The sequence below is a fragment of the Sphaeramia orbicularis genome, chromosome 10 (assembly GCF_902148855.1).
Source record: "Sphaeramia orbicularis chromosome 10, fSphaOr1.1, whole genome shotgun sequence".
NCBI classification, from domain to species: domain Eukaryota; kingdom Metazoa; phylum Chordata; class Actinopteri; order Kurtiformes; family Apogonidae; genus Sphaeramia; species Sphaeramia orbicularis.
Window position 1 is genome coordinate 7288107 of NC_043966.1, and position 20430 is coordinate 7308536.

Below are 20430 nucleotides of genomic sequence, written 5' to 3' on the forward strand. Positions count from 1 at the left end.
ATATCAACCCCAAAGTTTTCTCTATGTTTTTGAGTGAAAAAAAGTAAAATTCCGTAATTAAAATGTTTACATCTTCGAACCGTACTTGAACCGAACATGAATATGAACAACCTGAAAATTCTTAAGAAAAATCAGTGTAACTTTAACAATATTACACCTCAGTTTATCATTTATTTATACATATGCATCAGAACGTACAGATCACAGTGGATCTACAAATGCACAAAACATTTAATAATAGGCAGAATATTGTTAAAATACTACATACTTCTCTTAAGACATTTCAGTTTGTTCATATTTTTTTGTGAAAGGCTAGTTTGTAAATGTAAACATTTTTGTGTAATGTAACTTTTTTGACACTAAAACAAAAAGAAAAATTAGCTTTTTTTTCTCCATTATTTATAGGTTATTATGATAGTATTTTACTGGTCTGACCCACTTTAGATTGAACATCCTTGATTGATAATATCTTCAGTGTTATTTTTCCATTTCACAAATTCATTCCAGGGGCCGGATTGGACCCTTTGGCGGGCCGAATTTGGCCCCCGGGCCGCGTGTTTGACACCTGTGGATTAGTGGATCAACAGGTATTAAACATTTTATATTAGCAGGTGCTGTTGGTCGCCAGTGGTTATTTGGATCTTTATGGGTTAAATGAGTTTCTTGATAAAACAGTGATAAACTTAATGCATGATTAACTGCCAACACAGATGGGTGACAAACTAGCAAAAGGCTAGGCTGACAAATTTAAAAAAGCATTCATGTTTATTCAAGCACATGTTTATGGTAAAAAAAAAAAAAGCCCTACACGACACATATGATTAATTATAGCCAGGAAAAAATACAGTGACTTGTTTTTTAGTGATGCCACAGAAAGAAAATAATGATGGATGGAGTTTATTTCTGTTTAGTTTAGTCAATGAGTCTTTGCATAAATGTAATGAAATAAGTCTTTGAAACTTGTAAAATGTTTTTAATTGTTCTCAAACATACTTCAGAAACACATGGAAAAAGTATTGTAAAAAAAAAAAATAAAAAATTGAAGAAGCAATGTAAAAAACAGGATGTTGTCAGTTGCACTCTGGCTTCTTTAGGGTTCCCTATCATGTACATGTGTTGTAAACTGTTGATGTATAGTATATTTTTCTTTCTACGTGCACGAAAAAAACATCTGAATCTGAATCTCTGAACAAAACTTGCAGTACGTAAATGTCTGAATGTACCTGTGACCTGTGATTGTTTTTGTTTGTTTTGTATTTTATATTAAAGCAATAAAAAATAAAGTACAAAAAAGCAAAATATCACTCCTTTAAGACCTTTGAGTGTCAGCGTTCAGAACTTTTTAAGGATACATTCCCCCACATTACTTAATAAGATAATAATGATGAGTTTCTAATTTGCTGGTTGGGTTAAAATTAATAATAACAGCAACTTCATTTATGCAGCACCTTTAAAACTAACGAACTGCAGTGAAAGACAAAATAAATATGGGAAAATCCAAAAGTAAAGTAGATACAGGAAGCAAAACAGCCAGATTACGGAGGCAATAACAAACAGCCCCAAAAGCAATTAAAAGAACAAACCGATCATATTATAATGAAACTAACAGCACAAATGAAAACGCATATAAAAGAAAAAAAAGTGAAAAGGATGGAATCAATTAAAGCCGGTCTGTAAAAACAGGTTGAGGAGTTAAAAGTAGTTCCTGACTGGGGGTCTTATCTCCTCAGGTCAGTTGTTCCAAAGCCGAGGGGCCCTCATGGGTTAACATCCTCCTTCTTTTACTTCCCTGTCCTACTCTGCATTATTTTTACTTTTTTTTTTTTTTTTTTTTTTTTTGCACCATTGTCTTCCTTCACCACAATGAAGATGTAAAGACAACAACGAGGAATAACAACTACAGCTAGTGCAAACTGTTTCCTCTGTGGTGCTACCTCTAAAAGAGACATTTCCATCTCTTTTTTTTCTCTTTTTCCTCTCACACTATCTGGAGCTGTGTTCTTATCTCTCCCTCCTTCCATCCTTCCCTTTTCTTTCATCCTCTGTTGTTTTCCAGCCAATGTTTAGGTTCTGAATGCATTCGCTTCCTGTCCTTATCTACTGTTATTTTCCACAAAGCCCTTGTACCGCTTCACTTTCTCTTCTTTCCTCTCGGCCTCTCTCTCTCTCTCTCTCTCTCTCTCCCTCTCAGATAGGTATGCTCAATTTCGCTCTCTAAATCTCCCAGTTACGCAAAGAATCCTAATTGCCCTCTTCCTTTTCCTCTGAGCTCCTTGCTCTACAACTCGTCTGTCAGCAGAACAGGAGGCCAGCGTCAAGAAGCTCCACAGAAGGCCTGCACGACACCTGAAAAACTGACAATGCTTTTTTTTTTCTTTTTTTTTTTCCCACTATTCGGTATACTGCAATGGAGGATTTTTACCAGATGACTTGAATATCTCTAATTGGAAAGACTGAATCCTTCTAAAATGCACCTTTATTCTGGTCAGTAATAATAAAGAAGGCACAGAAGGCCTGCACGACACCTGAAAAACTGACAATGCTTTTTTTTTTTCTTTTTTTTCCCCGCTATTTAGTATACTGCAATGGAGGATTTCTACCAGATGACTTGAATATCTCTAATTGGAAAGACTGAATCCTTCTAAAATGCACCTTTATTCTGGTCAGTAATAATAAATGTCAGCTGCAAAAAAGTCTTTTTACTCTAAAGATGTTTTTGTGTGTGAGATATTTCTTTAACCCTTACTGTTCGTTAATAATGTCAGACCCAAATATCGCCGTATCTCAGATTAATTTACATCTTGTAAATCTTTAATATTTCAGAGAGTAGATAGGGTGTGTTTTAAGGTTTTACACAGCTCACATAAGGAGAAAAATCATCTAGTATCCGATTTTACCTAAGACATAAAAACCTAACAGCAAATACGCAGGTATTGACAGGTAAAATACGCAGCCCAGCCAAAAAAAAGTCTCTTCCTGTATTTAACCCTTTCATGCACAGTGGTCACTCCAGCGGACAGTTCTTCTCCAGCTGTTCTCTTATATATTCATGGGTTTTGGTGCTTTAGTTCCATATCAGCCAACACAGTGGACACTTATGCACAATCCCATAATAATACACTGACATTCCTAGCATCACTGTAACTTTGCTGTTCTTGATAAACCTGATCTGCACTAACATGTTTAGTGTAAATCAGTTGCTAATTGTTATTAGACTATAATTAACAGGGTTTTTTTTTTGTAATACAAAGGTTTTTCATATATATATTTTTTTTTCTCCATGAAGTGAGTAATAACTAGTATTAAAATATGTTAAAATGTGAGAAAACATCAGATTAGCAGCATTAAAAATGTTTTCATATCACTTTATGATATTGGGTTTTAAATACATTTTTCTTTGCTTCAAAAATTAAATCCATGGTGTAGCTGAGCGGACATTTTTGTAACTCCATGCAAAAAAGTCAAGTGCATTGTTTTTTTCATGCCTAAGGAGGAAAAAAACACTCAAGAAAAAATCTTGACTAAGGTTCTCATAATTCATACATGAAAGGGTTAAATAAGAAAATAGATAAGATCCTTCCTTGTTTCAGCTGCAACCAGTTCTTTAAGCCTTTGACTGATGCAGTGAGGAGCTTCTCATTTCTTAAACAACCATCAATTTGATAGCGAGCATAAAGATTAGACTGTGTTTCAACAGAAAAAGAGTCCAGATTGACCAGAGTGATGAAGTGATTACCCATCATGCCTAGTGCCTACAGTACAGGCCTGTGGGGGAATGTTATGATCTGGGGTTGCTTCAGTGGGTCAGGTCTAGGTTCAGGAAAGTTAAGTGTCCATAAAATGAGTACAGCTGAACCTGAATATACTGAATGACCAGAATGCAAAATCAAAAGTACTCAAAAACGGCCAAAATAGGCTCAGACCCCTAAGGGTTAAGGCCTGAGCACCATATGGTTGATGTAAAAAATTCTGCCCAAACAGGTCAAAGCTATTGACATAAACTTTTGCGCTTTCAGGTCAAGGTCAAGGTCAAGGTTACTTTATTTATACCCGTAGGTAGATTTGTTTTACAGTCTAGGTGATTGCCTTGGCATTACAACAACACATACATTAAACATGTAAGACAGGCACTTGATCACGCTTACAGACAGGACAAAAAGTGCTCAGTGTTCCACCGTTCATCGGTATAGCAGCATGGATAAGTAAATAAAATAGGTAAGATCAAATAAATAAATACAAGATGCAATAAAACACAATAAAAACCAGAAAAGATAAAAACAATCTGGGATAAAAACCAGAATAAGAACCTACAATTAAAAAATTTAAAAAATTTGAAGTCACAATAATAGTAAATAGAGCAAAGAAATGGAATAAATAACTAAATAAGTTAGTAAAGTGCAACGTCACTATTTCTTATTGAGCTCAGTGACGGCGACAGGAACAAAGCTGTTTTTATAAACGCTGTGTCCTGCACCTGGGACTAAGAACCTCCATCCAGAGGAAAGGAGTTGAAATTCACCTGGTAAAGGATGGGAGTCATTGTTAAGAACCGATGAAGCCTTCCTCTGGACGTGTTTAGTGTACAGGGAGGCGGGACAAGACTGGGACTCACCAATCAGGCGACTGGACCATCTGACTATTTGATTCAGTGAGTTTCTCTGCAACTGAGGTCTGACCGAAGCACGCCACCAGACAAAAAGATTAAACCGACTCAATAAAAGGACGATAAAACAAAGTTAAAATGGTTCGGACAATGTGGAAGTGTGCCAGTTTCCTAAGGCAGTGGAGGCAGGTTTTGATCAAACTCATGAAAATCCCAGTCAAGTACATCTACTGAGCCTGGTGAAACCGTCAAAGTCCATGTTCTCAGTCACCGTGTAAAGACGGCATGTCATACATACAGTACAAGAGTTTCAAACCAAAACACGTAATCATGGAAAGCATTCAAGAGAAAGTCACATTCTGTCCCAGTCCGCCTTGGCAATCCGTGTATTGTCTACAATGAGTGTACAAGTTTTGGAAAATTTGGGGGGTTTTGTGGAACATTCGGTCTCCTGTGTGACCGTTTACTGCTGTTTTGAATCTCTGTCATAGTGATACTAATAGGCAGTGAACTCTCTCTTATTACAGAACTGCTCCCTGGGATACACAGCAATCATCACTGGGAGATCTAAGGCATTCACATCATATACAATCACACATGTAACACACTGTAAACGTATGGGAGGAAGCGTATATATGCATACCAAGGGCTAAAACTCCACCCTTTCCCTTCATTATCCACCACAGAGGGGTTAAATCAGTACGTTATGGATTCACACACTCAAGCTCTGACATTATGAAGCTACAGATTCAGCTTCTTGCTTGCATTTTTTTCTGATTATATGTAAAATTACTGAAAAAACAAACATGATTCATCTCCAATCACAAAAGGCTGCACATACATAAGTCATAAAACTCTCCCTTGGATGGAAAAATGAATACAAAGCTTAAACTTCTACCACCTGCACAAAAAAGCAAGACACATGTTCTCAGAAAACAGCAACACAATGATTCCCAGTACAATTTACGCAACAATAACAAACACTTGCGAAAACCACCAGGGGAAATCTATTGGGAAGACAAGAGTTTGGCTCATTGGAATGAATTTACTGTCGCTGCATCCCACAGTTGGAGATGGTTTCTTGTGTAGGATTCCCGCATGCTTCTCAAAAACACTGTGACACTTGACATTTAACATGACGGCCGGTTAAAAAAAGGCTGTTTATTGAAAGCCGCTGGAAGGTTTTAGTCTAGAATGTCAACAATGCGAGGAGCTAAACAAAGCGACAATTTCTTTCAGGAGGCGGAAGATGACAAGTAGGTGAAAAGGAGCAGAGAAACTGACGATAAACGAGGCTTTAGTCATTAAAATATTTTCCCGACAGCAAACAGAAGGACACCCAGATTCGGCCCATAAAGGGGAATCCTGTTGAACCGAAGCACAATAGAGCTCCACTGTCTGAAACCCACTCTACATCTGGCCCGGTTTACTTCTAATGTTTGTATTTATTACCATTCTGCTCCGCTGCCTCCCTATTTCACCCTTCGTCTATACGTTTCCCTTTGTCTTTCCATGCTTTACATGTCTTCATCACTGCATCGCATCCCTTGTATCTTAAGGGGGTGGAGGAGGTGAGGGAGTGGGGGGTGGTGCTGCATCTTCTCACTGTCTTCAATTATCTATCGCTTTGTGCTGTGTCTGGAACAATTTATGTCTCCCTCCCTGATGCTCTCTATTCAGCGTTAATGCCACTCAACCTCGAGAAGTTCATAGTTTGGTGTTGCTGTTAACCATGCAGGCTTGACCACATTAGGGAGTCGCCTGCGAGCATCCCCCTCCGTCAGAGTCACAAGCAGAGAGGGCTGTAAAGCAGCGCTGTGTTTGGTTAGCTCTTTTCTTCGCTGGAGTTTACAGAGCTGCGTTCCTTTTGTCTACATGAACCACCGCTGGACTGAAAGTGAATGGGTGGGGTAGGGGATGAGGAGATAATTTGGCGGCTTGAGAGGCCACTTGACAAGAACAAGGGCTGTTGCTTCCTTGGGACGAGTCAGGGAAAGGGAAAAGAGGATGAATGTGCGACTATGGAAGTGAATAGTATAAAGTTTGAGAGGAATTTCTCCATTCTGCTTAAAATATAAACAGTCTGTCACGTTAAACTTAGCTAAACGCTGCAGCGAAACAGGAAAATTACGGCTCAACTCACACTCAATTGCATCACGCAATCGCATACGTGTACGTACTCACACACACATATGCAAAGCAGAGGCATGCGCGCACAAAAAAACACACACGTAGAAATGAAAGTCTCTGCAGAAGGGATATAATGTGTTGCTTTGGTGACAGTGGCCTAACAAAACAGTGGCATAGCTTGTTAAGATCAAACAACTGCGAGCGTACGGCGCACACACATGCACGCACACACTCACAAATCCAGACTGGCGTTGTATTATGACACACACTCGCGAGTCCTCTGATCTGAGAACTTCTGTTTTAGCACAAAGTCACGGAAGGTCATTCGTGACTCGAGGTACTTTCTCGGTGACACAGTAACTCTCTCTGCCGTTTTATGTCAAAGTTTCCATCTACAACCGATTGCATGTTTAATCCAGTGAAAAGTATGACGGTGTTTGCATGTGTGTGTGTGTGTGTGTGAGTGTGCCTGTACCGCTTAATGATGATGTGTGTGTGCCTGTATTTGTTTTCTTCTCTGTATTGCTTTTGCGGGGACGAATTTTAACTAGAAGGGAAAGAATATTTTTGTAACGTGGACATTTTGACTCCTTCTGACTTCTCGTGGGTTTTACCGATCAAACATATTTTCATTTTCATTGCAATATGAAACACAGAGTGCAAAATACATCCTGAAATGCAGAAGTTTATTTACACAGTCAGAGTATAAACACTTTGCCAATCAAATCAGATAGACCGGTATTAGTTAGTTAGTTAGTTAGATATCCTGGCTACAAGTGGGTGAAGGCCAGTACACCACAGACGTATGCAGGTTCAGGAATTAACAAAACTATGAGAAGGCATTTTTCGGAGGCAAAAACTTCATGACTTTAAAACTGAACCGATAATGTCTAAAGTACACAATAATTTACTTCCATTAGAGGTTAAACACAGTCAGAATGAAGTGAGAATAACAGGAATGTTATGGATGGATGGATGGATGGATGGATGGAAGGAAGGAAGGAAAGGGATGGATGGATGGATGGATGGATGGATGGATGGATGGATGGATGGATGGATGGATGGATGGATGGATGGATGGATGGATGGATGGATGGATGATGGATGGAGGAAGGAAAATGATAGATAGATAGATAGATAGATAGATAGATAGATAGATAGATAGATAGATAGATAGATAGATAGATAGATAGATAGATAGATAGATAGATAGATAGATAGATAGATAGATAGATAGATAGATAGATAGAATGCCTTTATTGTCACTATACACATATATAATGAGATTTAAGAGCAGCTCCTTCAGTGCAAACATATACATAGAATAAACAGCATAAAAACAATAGATTTCCATAATAAATAAATGTGTGTATCCTAAGATAACATAAGTTATATATACAGAATGAAATACTAAAAATTGCACTATATTGTGGTCAGAAAGTAGTAAGTATTGATTGCACAGTAGGTGGTTGAAAGGTAGTCTGGAGGGTCATATCGCCATCACAGTTCTGAATGTTCCAGATTTTCACTGTAGATTTTCCTTACATCATCGTGGCCAAACGTTCCGACACTGTCACAAACTGACTCTTTGCATACATGTGATTTATTTGCTAGTAAAAGTCTTTGAAACTTGTAAAATGCTTGTAATTGGTTTTCAATGCACCTCAGAAACATATGGAAAAAAGTGAAGCAGCAAAGCCTGAAACAACAAAATCTGTGCCACTGTCAGAACTTCAGCCCATGACTGTAGTTAACCGTGCACCTATGCAAATGGGACGTCAGGTGCCTAATTTTCCCCATCATTTGCACACTGTAGTAGTGCACAGACCAAGTTTCTGTTGTGATTTTGTACCGTTACTGGGAGACAGGTTGAATTTTCCTTGTGCAAAGTCTGATTCTTACTGGTTTGTCAGTCAAAGCGGTTCAAATAATCTGAAACACTACTGCCATGTTTGGAACTTGTCTGACGATGGTCTAACTGCTCATGTTTCTTGCTTCATCAGATTTCGCTGTAGCGTTTTATCCATGTTCCCGATTCTCTATGATTACTCCACTTTGGTTAGTGCAATTTTATAATAACTGATCAAAATTTTGATCAAACTACAAACAGAAGACCCGAGATGAAATAAACCGTAATTTTCCTGAGGAATTTTTAGGGTTTTAGGGTCAAGTTTAGAATTACAGTATATTGGGTTTGGGTTTGGCATATAGCTGTGACGGCTGGGGACAGGGCCTCCCTACAAAATACAGCACAAATGCATGTAAGTGGATGCATTTAGTTCATGGTGTTTAACTGTATGTCTTCATTTGGGCCTTTCTTGATGTTCAGCATCAACACACGCGTGCACATCTTTCCCCGTTTTAGAATTCTGTATTTTTTGTGAGTCAATGTGCAGAAAATATGTGTTTGCATGAGTGTATGTTTTAATGTAGCATCCAGCCTGCTCGCTTTCCCAGAAGGGCAGTGCCCACTGTCAGTGCCAGCTGGCTGCCGCTTTGACAGACTGAAAGTCATTATATAGAAAGGTCAACTGCCCGCATGCTGGAGAAACTTGTGCTAGAGAATATCACCCACTGACCTAGAATTGGAGCCTAAATATTGGTTACCCTCACTCGTGCCATTTGGCATCACATAACTGAATTAAACATAGTTGGAAGGGCACAAAATGCTACCACGAGATGGCCACAGATGATAGGCGTGATATTAAGAGGCTCTTTGAGAACAGCGAGCTCATTGTGGTTTTACTTCTTAGTTTAGACTTGTCTGCTTTAGCAATAACACTCGGCTGCTCTTCAGATGTATTACATCACCATCATACCCACGATAACAGTAAAGCACACTCTTCAGTGAATGATGGCTTTTATTCAACAGTTACCAAAGCGTGTGTGCTGACTGAAGCTCTCCTCAAAGCACTGTACATATGCAGAAATAGCGCACAAACAAAACACTGCACTAATTAACTCCCTGATTTCCACAATGATTGGCAAAATACCAAAACAGCGTGGTTAGTAGGGATTTATGGGAATTATGAAACACATCTGAATGCATCTTTGACTTATCAGATTGCTTGGCTGTGGCTAGCTCTTGTTTACAACACAGTGTTACTTGCACTGACTTCAGGCAATGGCCCGGGATACAACTGTGAGAAGCCGGGCCAAAACTGAAGTGAACACCACAGTACTTCATCCTGCTCTTGATGTAATCGTTTTTTCTAAAATTAGGGGACAAAAACTGTGTCAGCCCAAATTAGCCGGTCTGCTACCGACACTGTTTGGTACCAAAAAGCATTTAACCATCACACACAGACGCGTGCACACATGGATTCCTGTCCCACCATGGAATGCCGTTTCATAGCTGAGGGTGTGGTGGTTACAGCGTCCACTGACCAATCAACACCAAGCTTTGATAAGAGCCAGAAGCAGTGGCTGGAAGTGTGCGTCCATTGTGCGCACAGAAACACATGAAAACACACACACTTCCACACAGAGCGGCAGGATCCTACTGTGGTGTGCACCGTGGTAGGTTGGCAAGCTGAGGGGAAATGGGAGCTGTGAAAACTCTACTGGAGAGATGCTGCTGGCAAACTGTAGGCGTGAGAGTTAGAGGAGGAGGAGGTGGTGGAGGTCAGGGGGAGGGAGGATAGTGGAGAAAGTAGGGAAGGAGGCAAGGAAGGGTGAGGGGGAAAAAAACAGAAAAGATAAAGGACATAAAGAGGGACAGAAGGAGAAATCCAGAGAGGAAGGAAAGCGCCAAGAAGGTAGAGAAAACAGAAAAGGTGTTGCTCATAAAAAACCTACCAAAACTTCTTCAAAGCAGTGAAAGAACAGAAAAACAGGCGGTTAAAGCGTGGATTAGTTTGTGTAAAGTTGGCTCAGGCAGCTCACCACTTCCAGCCTGGACTCCCAACAGCAGGCTTACATATTGAAAAGATACGTAATGATGCGATCATGCACAGTATATAAACTTTGCTGGAGTAACATAAATTCAATTCCAAAAGCAGAAACACATGTATAGGCATATAATGAGACACACACACACACAAAAAAAGTCGTGATTGCAGTTGAACCAATTAAAGGCCTCCTCCAGAGTTTGGAGCACTGAATTTCCCAACATTTCACAGCAGTTGGGGCAACAGTTTGGAATTTGCAGCTCTAGAAAATCAACACCCCAGAGTGTGAGTGTGTGTCAGTATCCATGTGTGTGTCTGTACGTTCCCCCGAGGGCAGGTGTGAATTGGACCCGGGAGAAAAAAAAGCCCTCCCCGTTTTCTAATTCATTTTATCCAGCCTCGTTAAGCCTGTTAAGCCTCCCCCCAAAATCCTCCACTCAAATTAGATGCAAATGAGGTCTCAAGTGGCTTCCCAAGGAGGACATTACAGAAGCGACTGGCCTGAGGTAATCTTCAACACTGCATGTGAGAGTCCGTGTGCGCAGCCGAGGCCGCTATTGTTTTGTCTCTCATTAACCTTTCCAAATGCTCTGTTTACAATGGCGGGTAAAAAAAAAAATTTCAAAAATGGGGCGATTCATTCAGCAGTTATGACAGGTGGACGCAGTTCCTGAGTGGATTCGGCGTCCTTTACTCTGCGCAGTAAAGAGAGCAACCTGGGACAACTTCGTAAGTTTAAAGAGCCGTGCTGATTTCCATGCTCTACGTTGCCAACCGTTTTCCATATTTATTGATTTCGTTCCATCTCGGCAGACTCTTTTTTTTTTTTTTTTTTTTTTTTGAAGGATAAATGTCCCATTGGGTAATTCTTCAGAGTTATTACATCATGATGGTTTTTACTTTGCTTTTTGCTCCGTTTTCCTGTAACTGGTGGCATGTACCTCTACTGCACATTTGTTTTTGGGACGTTCTTCAAACTCCGGCAAAAGTTCTTTTGATTTTTTTCTTTTATTGAGTCGAGATGGTGATAAAAACTGTTTTCAGTGAAGAGTTATGTTAGTTCCATGTGTCTTGTGATCTTTTTTACTTTGCTTTTTGATTAGAGTGACTAATGTTGGCGCAAGAACCATCCTATTCTCTTCATGAGGTAATCTGATTATTTGTGCAAAATAGGAAAATGCTAAGTGAAGTGAAGACATTATGGAGAAGTGTAGTAAATCAAAGATAGTAATGAAGGATAAAATGCTTTTGACTTTTTGACTTGGCTTCAACTTCTCATGTTATGTACGTTTTAATGCTGCAATTGCTACAAATCAAAGCTCCCTGGCTTGGATTGAGAGTCTGCTTTCAACCAGCTCTATATCTAAAGTGTCATGAGATAACTTTTGTTATGATTTGGTACGATACAAATAAAATTTGATTGGATTTGATTTGCCTGTGGGATAATATAGATATCAAGTGAGCTGAACAAATCAATCAATCCCAAATTAGCTTGTTTTTCTTTAAATTAAGACATTTTGCAGCAAGGTTTAAGAAGTCTCATCCACGTGGATCTTTCTCCTCTAGATCTCAAACTACAATTCCAGCTGAGGGCAATAATGCTCATCTGTCTTTCTTAGAAACAGCTGTAACTTTAAGAACTGGAATCTCATCCATTTTAATGTTTCCCATCTCAAACTCCCTAAAATATATCTGCAGAGAGAGAAAAAGATGAAGGCGGGCAGAGAGGGAGGGAAAGAGCAAGTCTTGGCCAAAGTCACAGCTGAAACACTGACCTGGATAAATCAGGGAAACATAAACACATACTTTCTGGAGTGAAGGCAGTGGGAGGGGGCGCTGCTACCCCAAATATTCCACCCTGGGGACCCCTGGCCAAAGGCAGGGGACCCCCTTATCCCACCTCCCCATCACAGCCCGCTCTAATTATTTATTTTCCTTGGGTGTAAATGTCTTCGGGGGATTGCTGCGTAAAAGCCGACAGGTCCTGGGAGGTCAGCGCGGCCTCGTGGGATTGCAGAGGTATGGGGTGTGTTGTTCACACTCACGCAAGATGCAATCACAGCAGCTAATGCACACACGCAGACAAATCGTGTAAACACTGGGGTGAAAAAGTACAAATCCGAGCACTCATGCAAATCATGTGTCCAGATCCAATCACCCCACCACCACCACCACCACCACCACCTACACCACCATCTCCAAACACACACACACACAGATGCATACCCCCCACTTCCCTCTGCAGCCTACTGATTGTGTTTGTTGTCTCAGGGTTAGGTCTGTTGTTGATCCCCTGCGGCTCTTTTGGCTGCTCCATTATCATGCATAATCACTTCCATACCTTAACAGCATAGGTGTGCGTTTGTGATTACAAGTGTGTGGCTGCGGGGGTGTATGCGTGTCGAGATCAGGCTAAAGGTGGCAGAAGTGTCCGTCAGGGGTCTGTCACCGCCTCAGGACTGAATATCATTGAAAACTAACTGTCACCAGCTTGCAACACCTCAGAAACTTCCTTTTTTCTACAGTTCCTAAGGATCTGCTGCCACTTTGGATGACTTTATACACCGTAAAAGAAAAAGACTCACTGCTCAGCAAGCAGTGAAGAATATAAAAAATTTAAGGAGCCCAGGCTTCATCTCAACTTCCATTTCACTCTGCTTAAAAACTTAAATGCCCTCCCTCAAACCTGCCTCAGGACTGTCTGCTAAAGGGCTTGGATTTATTGAATTTATTCACTTTGGATCAGTTTCTTATGCAACATTCACACAGTTGCTTACATCTCTCCAGTTTTGTGCAATAGTAACTCTATTTAGGAGAAGCTACAACTGCTAAAAAAGTAAAACCATCCTTACTAGAGGGAATTGAGTCAAAGTCTGAGCAGCAGCAGCCTCTAAATTAACTTTATCTGTCTTTACATGTGCCCTGCAGGAATGATCTGCACAGTTTTGATAGTCAAGTCTTTATATTGTAGTAGAGAGGTGAAGGTTCACATTCATCTTTAGGGACTTTGACATACAATAAATCATGCTCTGCAAAAAAAAAAAAAAATATTACCCTATAATGACTATAAACTGCAGATGAGAGCAAAAACTCCTCAGAAGTCTGAAGTTTATTTATGGATTCATATAGGAAACAGTAAAACACAAGGATTTCATTAAGATCTTTTGAAGTTTTAAAGTTTAGAAAGTAGTGGAAGTGTCCAATAATGCGTCCTAAGCACTTTATTTCTAAATGTGCTGCCAAGAAAAAGTGCTGAACGTGGCTGTAAGTTTTACAGACTGTTTAAAACTCCCTCTGACATCCATCAGAGAAGTTTGAGTGTTGAGAAGCAATAAGACGCATCGCCTCCATATGGTGATGTTCTAAATGAATGATGATTAAAAATGCAGCCAAGAAACTCAAAAAACAACTTACAGGCGCTCGGCATTCCTCGGTACTCCTTTAGGCACCGTCTTCAATCCCAGACCCTGGCAGTCCACATGCGACCCAGAGCAGCTGCACTTGTGTGGGCATCCATCCACCGCTGCAGCGCACAGCAGCAGCGCCAAAACCGGAGCCCAAAGCCAGCAGAGCGCGTTACCCCGTCCGGTCGGAAGCATGATATCCACTGAAAGTACTCCAAACCCGAAGAAAGGCTGACTGAAAACCCACAGGGGGAACAAGACTTAAGAAGTAAGGATCCCGAAAAGGTCAAAAACTGTGCGTCTGAGAAATGTAAAAAAAGAAAAAGAAAAAAAAAAGAACTGATGTGAATGAAATCAAGTTCGCTGTAGAAGTTTCACCAAAGTTTCTCTGAAGTCGGAATCTCCTTAAAGTGCCCCTTTGCCATTGAAGAAAAAAAGAAATATGAAGAAAATGTGGATTTTGGAAAGTTTTAGTGAAAAGATGCGACCGTGCGTCAGTCAGAGGGATGCGTAAAAGTCTCCCCAAATGCCCCCCATTCACAAACTCCCTGAAAAGAAGTTATCAGCCTGACTCCTAAACTTTTTTTCCAAGGTGAAAATGTTCAGCTGGGGTGTAACCTCCTTCCAAGGAACATCCCTCCACTGCCAGGGAATAAAAATAAAAAAAAAGTGAGAGTTGCGGAGGAGTTGTAATCAGAAGAAAGTTGAGAGAGCGGAGGCGCAACGCAGACTGGTACGCCTGGAAGTTGTGAGAGTGAGAGCGAACAGAAGTGGAGTCAGGTCTCCCCAAAAATCCACTCTCTCACTCTCTCTCTCTCTCTGCCTATCTCTCTCTCTCTCCCTCTGTTGATGTCACCAGAAAACAGTCAGAGCTCCACAAACTTTCACTCGTCCCTTATCACCCCTGAACAAACGGAGCCACTTTCCCACACAGAATACAACTCCAAACACTGTCGGCGCATATTTTACACAATTTCCCAGCAACTTTACTCTTTCCTCAAGGGTCATACATCATCCTAACGACCCATCCTGTGATCCTGGTTTTGATCCGTGTCTTATTTTAGACACTTTCTCCAAACAGCTGAATGCGTAATTGCCCATGAAAAGCAGACGCGCAAGAAAATCAAAGTGAATTTATCAGAACCACATTAAACTTCAAATTAACCTTTAATTTTATTATGTTTTGTGCTGGATTACATTAAGTCAAACTTTTTTTATTAATGCGTTTGTGATGACCAAGCAGAGATGTTCAATTATGAGCATGCAACCTTCACAGTATTTGAAATGTCAAACAGATTATAAATAAGTACAAGTCATTGTGGTAACAAGTCCTGCCACTCCTGCATCTATTCTTAGTCCCTACTCTGAACGTTTACTCTCTAAAAGCAGAGTTAGAGCCAGTACCCTCTGAGTGCAGATCCATTCAAAGACTGGATGCCCAATGCATGATCCAGTTCCGCTGCTGCCCTCTATTGGTGCAAAGGAAAACTGTCCTTACACACATCAACGCGCAGCTGCAAGTAGGAAAAAATGAATCTCATTTCATCAAATCAAGGTCCTTGAAATTAATTCAATTCATTTAGGGATTTTTACGCCAAATGTCAGAAATGTGTAGAGCCCTCTTCTCTACACTGTCTAAATCTGTAATGAACAGAGGGAGGTTCATAAATATTTTAGTGGCTGGGACTTTAAGTGGGTAATTCATTGTATCATTCGGGGACTTTTATTCCCATTCAGGGTTAATTAAGACATCAGTTTTCTTGTCGTTCAGATACCTACCAGGGGGAAATCTGTGACCGATTCAATGTTTGATTCATTTTGAAGCACCAGTAAATACAACTGCAAACAAAACAAGTTGGGACAGGATGGGGAAAATAACATAATGTGCTGCGAAATTTTAATCCCCCTCAGCCTAATATAGTGTAAGATTCTGTTGAAAGTTCCAGCCCTATAATTTAGACTAGATTGTCTTTGTGTAAAGCATATTACATACAGGGTGGGGAAGCAAAATTTACAATATTTTGAGGCAGGGATTGAAAGACAGTGTATGACCAATTAGTTTATTGAAAGTCATGAGAATTTATTTGCCACAAAAAAATTGACATAATAGAAAATGTTTTTATTCTATGTGTCCTCCTTCTTTCTCAATAACTGCCTTCACACGCTTCCTGAAACTTGCGCAAGTGTTCCTCAAATATTCGGGTGACAACTTCTCCCATTCTTCTTTAATAGTATCTTTAAGAAAGTCGACATTGCTGTGTGATGTTCTATTGGTAGCATGTTCTAAAACGCCCCAAACAGCAGAATCCAGAGGGTTTAGATCTGGGCTAGAAGGCGACCATAAACATGATTCCCAAAAATTGCTAAAGTTGGATTTGTTGCTGTTGTCAACAAGTGTTTTGGTGTTCTTGTGTAAGATTTTAACTTCAAATCATATTTTACTGCATTTCTAACGGTCTTGTTGTCTACCTCAAGTTCAATTGCCATTTTTCTCATGGATTTGGTTGGATCCTTTAGAATTTTGGATTTGAGAGCTTTAATAAAAGCTTTGGTACGTTTTTTGTTGCTTCCTCCACTTCCAGGCTTTCTTGTAATAGTTTTGCTCATAGTCATTCTCTTCTTTCCATTATAAACAGTCTTTATGGACACTCCAACTATTTTTGAAATCTCCTTTGGTGTGACGAGTGCATTCAGCGAATCACACACTCTTTGACGTTTGCTTTCCTGATTACTCATATGGGCAAAAGTTTCTGAAAAGGTATGGATAATAGTGTTAGGTATGATTATGACATCAATATATGTTTGGTTTCAAAACAATTGACGTAGTGCCTGCTGAGAAAAAACAACTAAAATGTTCATTGTAAATTTTGCTTCCCCACCCTGTATATATTTATTCATTCATTCATTTTCTGAACCCGCTTCATCCTCACTAGGGTCACGGGGGTCGCTTGGAGCCTATCCCAGCTATATAGGGGCAAAGGCGGGGTACACCCTGGACAAGTGGCCAGCTCATCGCAGGGCTGAACATATAGGGCATATACATATTTATATTCGAAAGAACTCAGATATTAAACATGGAGAATCAGCGTTCAGTTTCTATGGTCCGTATATCTGGAACAAACTACCAGAAAATATCAGGTCTGCTGAGAGTCTGAGTTCTTTTAAGTCAAGGTTAACCCTTTCATGCATAGTGGTCACTACAGTGGACAGCTGTTCAAAGGTGTTGTTCTCTCTTATGTTTATGGATTTTGTTGGTTTAGTTCCATATCAGCCAATACAGTGGATATGCTTATGCATCATCCCATACACTGTAATTCATACCATTACTGTAAATTTGCTGTTCTAGATAAACCTGATCTGCACTAACAAATTTAAATGTAAAACAAAATGCTATTTGTTATTGGACTGCAATTGACTGTTTGTTTGTTTGTTTTTTTTAACAAAAAGTTGTTTGTTTTGTTTTTTTTGTTTTTTGTTTTATTTTGTTTTTTTGCACATTATCTCCATGCAGGTATGTTAAAATGTGAGAAAACATCAGATTAGCAGCATTAAACATGTTTTTATTTCATAGTTTTCACACAGTATATCAGTAAATACATGTTTCTCTGCTTCTTTAGCTGGGTGGACATTTTTGTAACTCCATGAAAAATAGGTTTATAAATTTTTTTCTTTTCTTTTTTTTTTTTTTCATGCCTTAAAAGGAATAAAAACACTCAGAAAAAAAAATATCTCGACTAAGGTTTGCATAATTCATGCATGAAAGGGTTTACCCTTTCATGCACAGTGGTCACTACAGTGGACAGCTATTTTACAGCTGTTCTATTCATGGATTTTGTTATTTTAATTCCATATTTGCCAACACAGTGGACACTCATGCATCATCCCAAACATCACAGTTCATATAATTACTGTAACTTCATAAACCCGATCTGCACTAACATGTTTGAGTGTAAATCAGTTGCTTGTTGTTATTAGACTGTAATTAACAGGGTTGTTTTTTTGTTTTTGTTTTTTTTTAGACAAAATGATGACAAAAGTAGCACTGGGTTTTTATGGGTTAAACAAAAAGCTTTCTTTTTTGCATATTATCTCCATGGAGTGAGAAATGACCAGTATTAAAGTATGTTAAAATGTGAGAAAACATCAGATTAGCTGCATTAAATGTTTTTATTTCATAGTTTTCCCACAGTATATCAGTAAAGATGTTTCTTCTCTTCAAAAATTAAATGCATGGTGTCCAGCTGAATGGACATTTTTGCATCTCAATGAAAAATAGGTTTTAAAAAAATGTCAATCGCATTGTTTTTTTAATGCCTAGAGGAATAAAAACACTCAGGAAAAAAAAAAAAAACTTCATTAAGGCTCTCATAATTCCTGCATGAAAGGGTTAAGATATTACACATAAGCAACTCTTTTTTTCCTTTTATTAATTATTTGCTTTCCATAGGCTCAAACTTTGTCTCTTTTCCTTTTAATAAAATATGTATTTGAAGCCAAACCCACTGAAAATCTCCAGAGTCTCCTTTACTCCTCGAGGGATAAAAGTAAAGGGAGCTGCTGTGAAACCTATTTTCCCTTTCTGTCAGATCGACGGCGGCAGGGCGGTCACAGTGCACCTCAGTTCTTTTCCCCAGCTGTATCCATCGGTGGCCGCCTGGGAGATCCCCAGGTGCCCTGTTGCATGCTGGGAGATTATATCTCTCCAGAGGTTCCTGGGTCTGCTCTGAGGTCTGAGCCTTCAGAAAGCAGCCTGTCACAGAGGGTAAAGTGTGGCCTCTGTGACAATCATCTGGGTTTACACTTATTATTACAGTCACAAAGAGCTCACAACAACAGTCATGAAGAATTAAAATGTAAAACGAGAGACTTGTGGAGAGTCTTGCGAACCTATCGATAACACTGGTCAACAACAAATTTATTGTTTAAGTTTTTTGAGCTGATTTAGGATAATTTTGGTGTGCTGAATCCAAAAATCACATTAATCAGTAGTCACAACAAGAAGTAGCAGGCACACCTGGATTAATCAGTGTGTCCAATAATCAAAGACAGGAAATAAAGGACCCACCTGAAGTTCAGAAAGTAGTGGGGCTGTGCATAGAGCCCACTGGGACAACGGAGTTCTATAAATCTGCATAAAAACAAAAAAATAGAGGGTCTGTCAGAATCTATTTTATTGTGTTGATACACCTCCTTGTGCTGCATACTATAAAGAGAATAAACTATTGGGAATAATTTAATACATCTTCATGGAACAAATATAGACAGGTAGGGTGTAAATGAAGTCAGTTTGAGCCACAGTTTATCTCACCTTAGGACCATTTCTTCCATCACTTCACACAGTCTTTCCCTTAATCTATTTAATGTCTTTGCTTTCTAAATAAAGACATAAAACGACCTAAAAAAAAAAAAAAAAAAAGAAAAAGGTAGGTGAAAGGTAAAAGGAAGCATACTTTCAGTACGGTTATAGATAGCACCAGTGCAGTGTTTGGCCTGGAGCACATTGATCTACTTTCTCATCTCTCAACAGGTAATTAAACCAAACGTTTGGCATCCTCCGAACACCGTGCATTCCAATAACTTTCACGCTTCAACTCATTTATCACTTTCTTCGATGGAGTCTGTTTCACGAAGCTGTCATCCAAGCCATCATTCAACTACTTACTGTCAAACTACAACTCCAGCCGCTATACGTCATCCCTGTTGGTTTATACACATTAAAAGAAAAAAAAGACAGAATTTCCCTCAGTGGGGTAATTTAGCCAACTCAAACCAAAGTGTAATCTAAAACCCAACAAGACTGTTTCCGTGTCTTTTTTATTTTTAGACAAATTTGCTCAAATTGACACAATTAAATGGTGACTAACAATTCCATGGCATTAAGAAAAATTAGAGGAAAAAAGTGATGTGCTGGAAAAGTCCCATCTGTGGAAGCCAAAAGGAGGGTTAGAGCAAACAAATAATGAAAAAAAAAAATTGCGTCACCACAAAAACAACACATTGAAGTACTCAAAATGATCATGCTTTTTCTTCGCATGAACCGCTGCTTATGTGCGTATAAAACCACTCTGTGACGGTTTTGTTTGGAATCACTGGGGGAAGTTGCATGTCATTAAGTTCTGAGGTTGAGGGGTTGAAACTTTGCTCTCGACCTTTGATTCATGGATCTTTTTTTGGGGATTTTCTGTTGAATGAACAGAGTTGGCTGCTACTGAACATCTCACACCGAGGAACTGCCGACACTCTTTTTCTTTCTTTTCTCACTCTTTTTCTTGTTTCCAACCTTTCATCTCCATCTCTTTACTTTTACTCTCTTAAACTGACCTTTTTTCTTCTCCTGCCATTCTCATCATTAACCCTTTTTCCCCCGACGTGTCTGTGGTGAGTGTTCAAATGTACAATTTAT

The 20430-nt window shown here is 39.4% G+C and overlaps 1 protein-coding gene across 1 annotated transcript in view; it reads right to left on the reverse strand.

Moving 5' to 3' along the window:
- The window catches only part of slit3 (slit homolog 3 (Drosophila)), a 742110-nt gene extending 727330 nt beyond the window's left edge, over window positions 1-14780 (reverse strand). The window contains exon 1 of the mRNA XM_030145427.1: window positions 14038-14780. Within this exon, the coding sequence (XP_030001287.1) occupies window positions 14038-14222 (185 nt within the window). The 5' untranslated portion in view covers window positions 14223-14780. The remainder of the gene's footprint in view (window positions 1-14037) is intronic.
- Between the last annotated feature and the right edge of the window lie 5650 nt (window positions 14781-20430).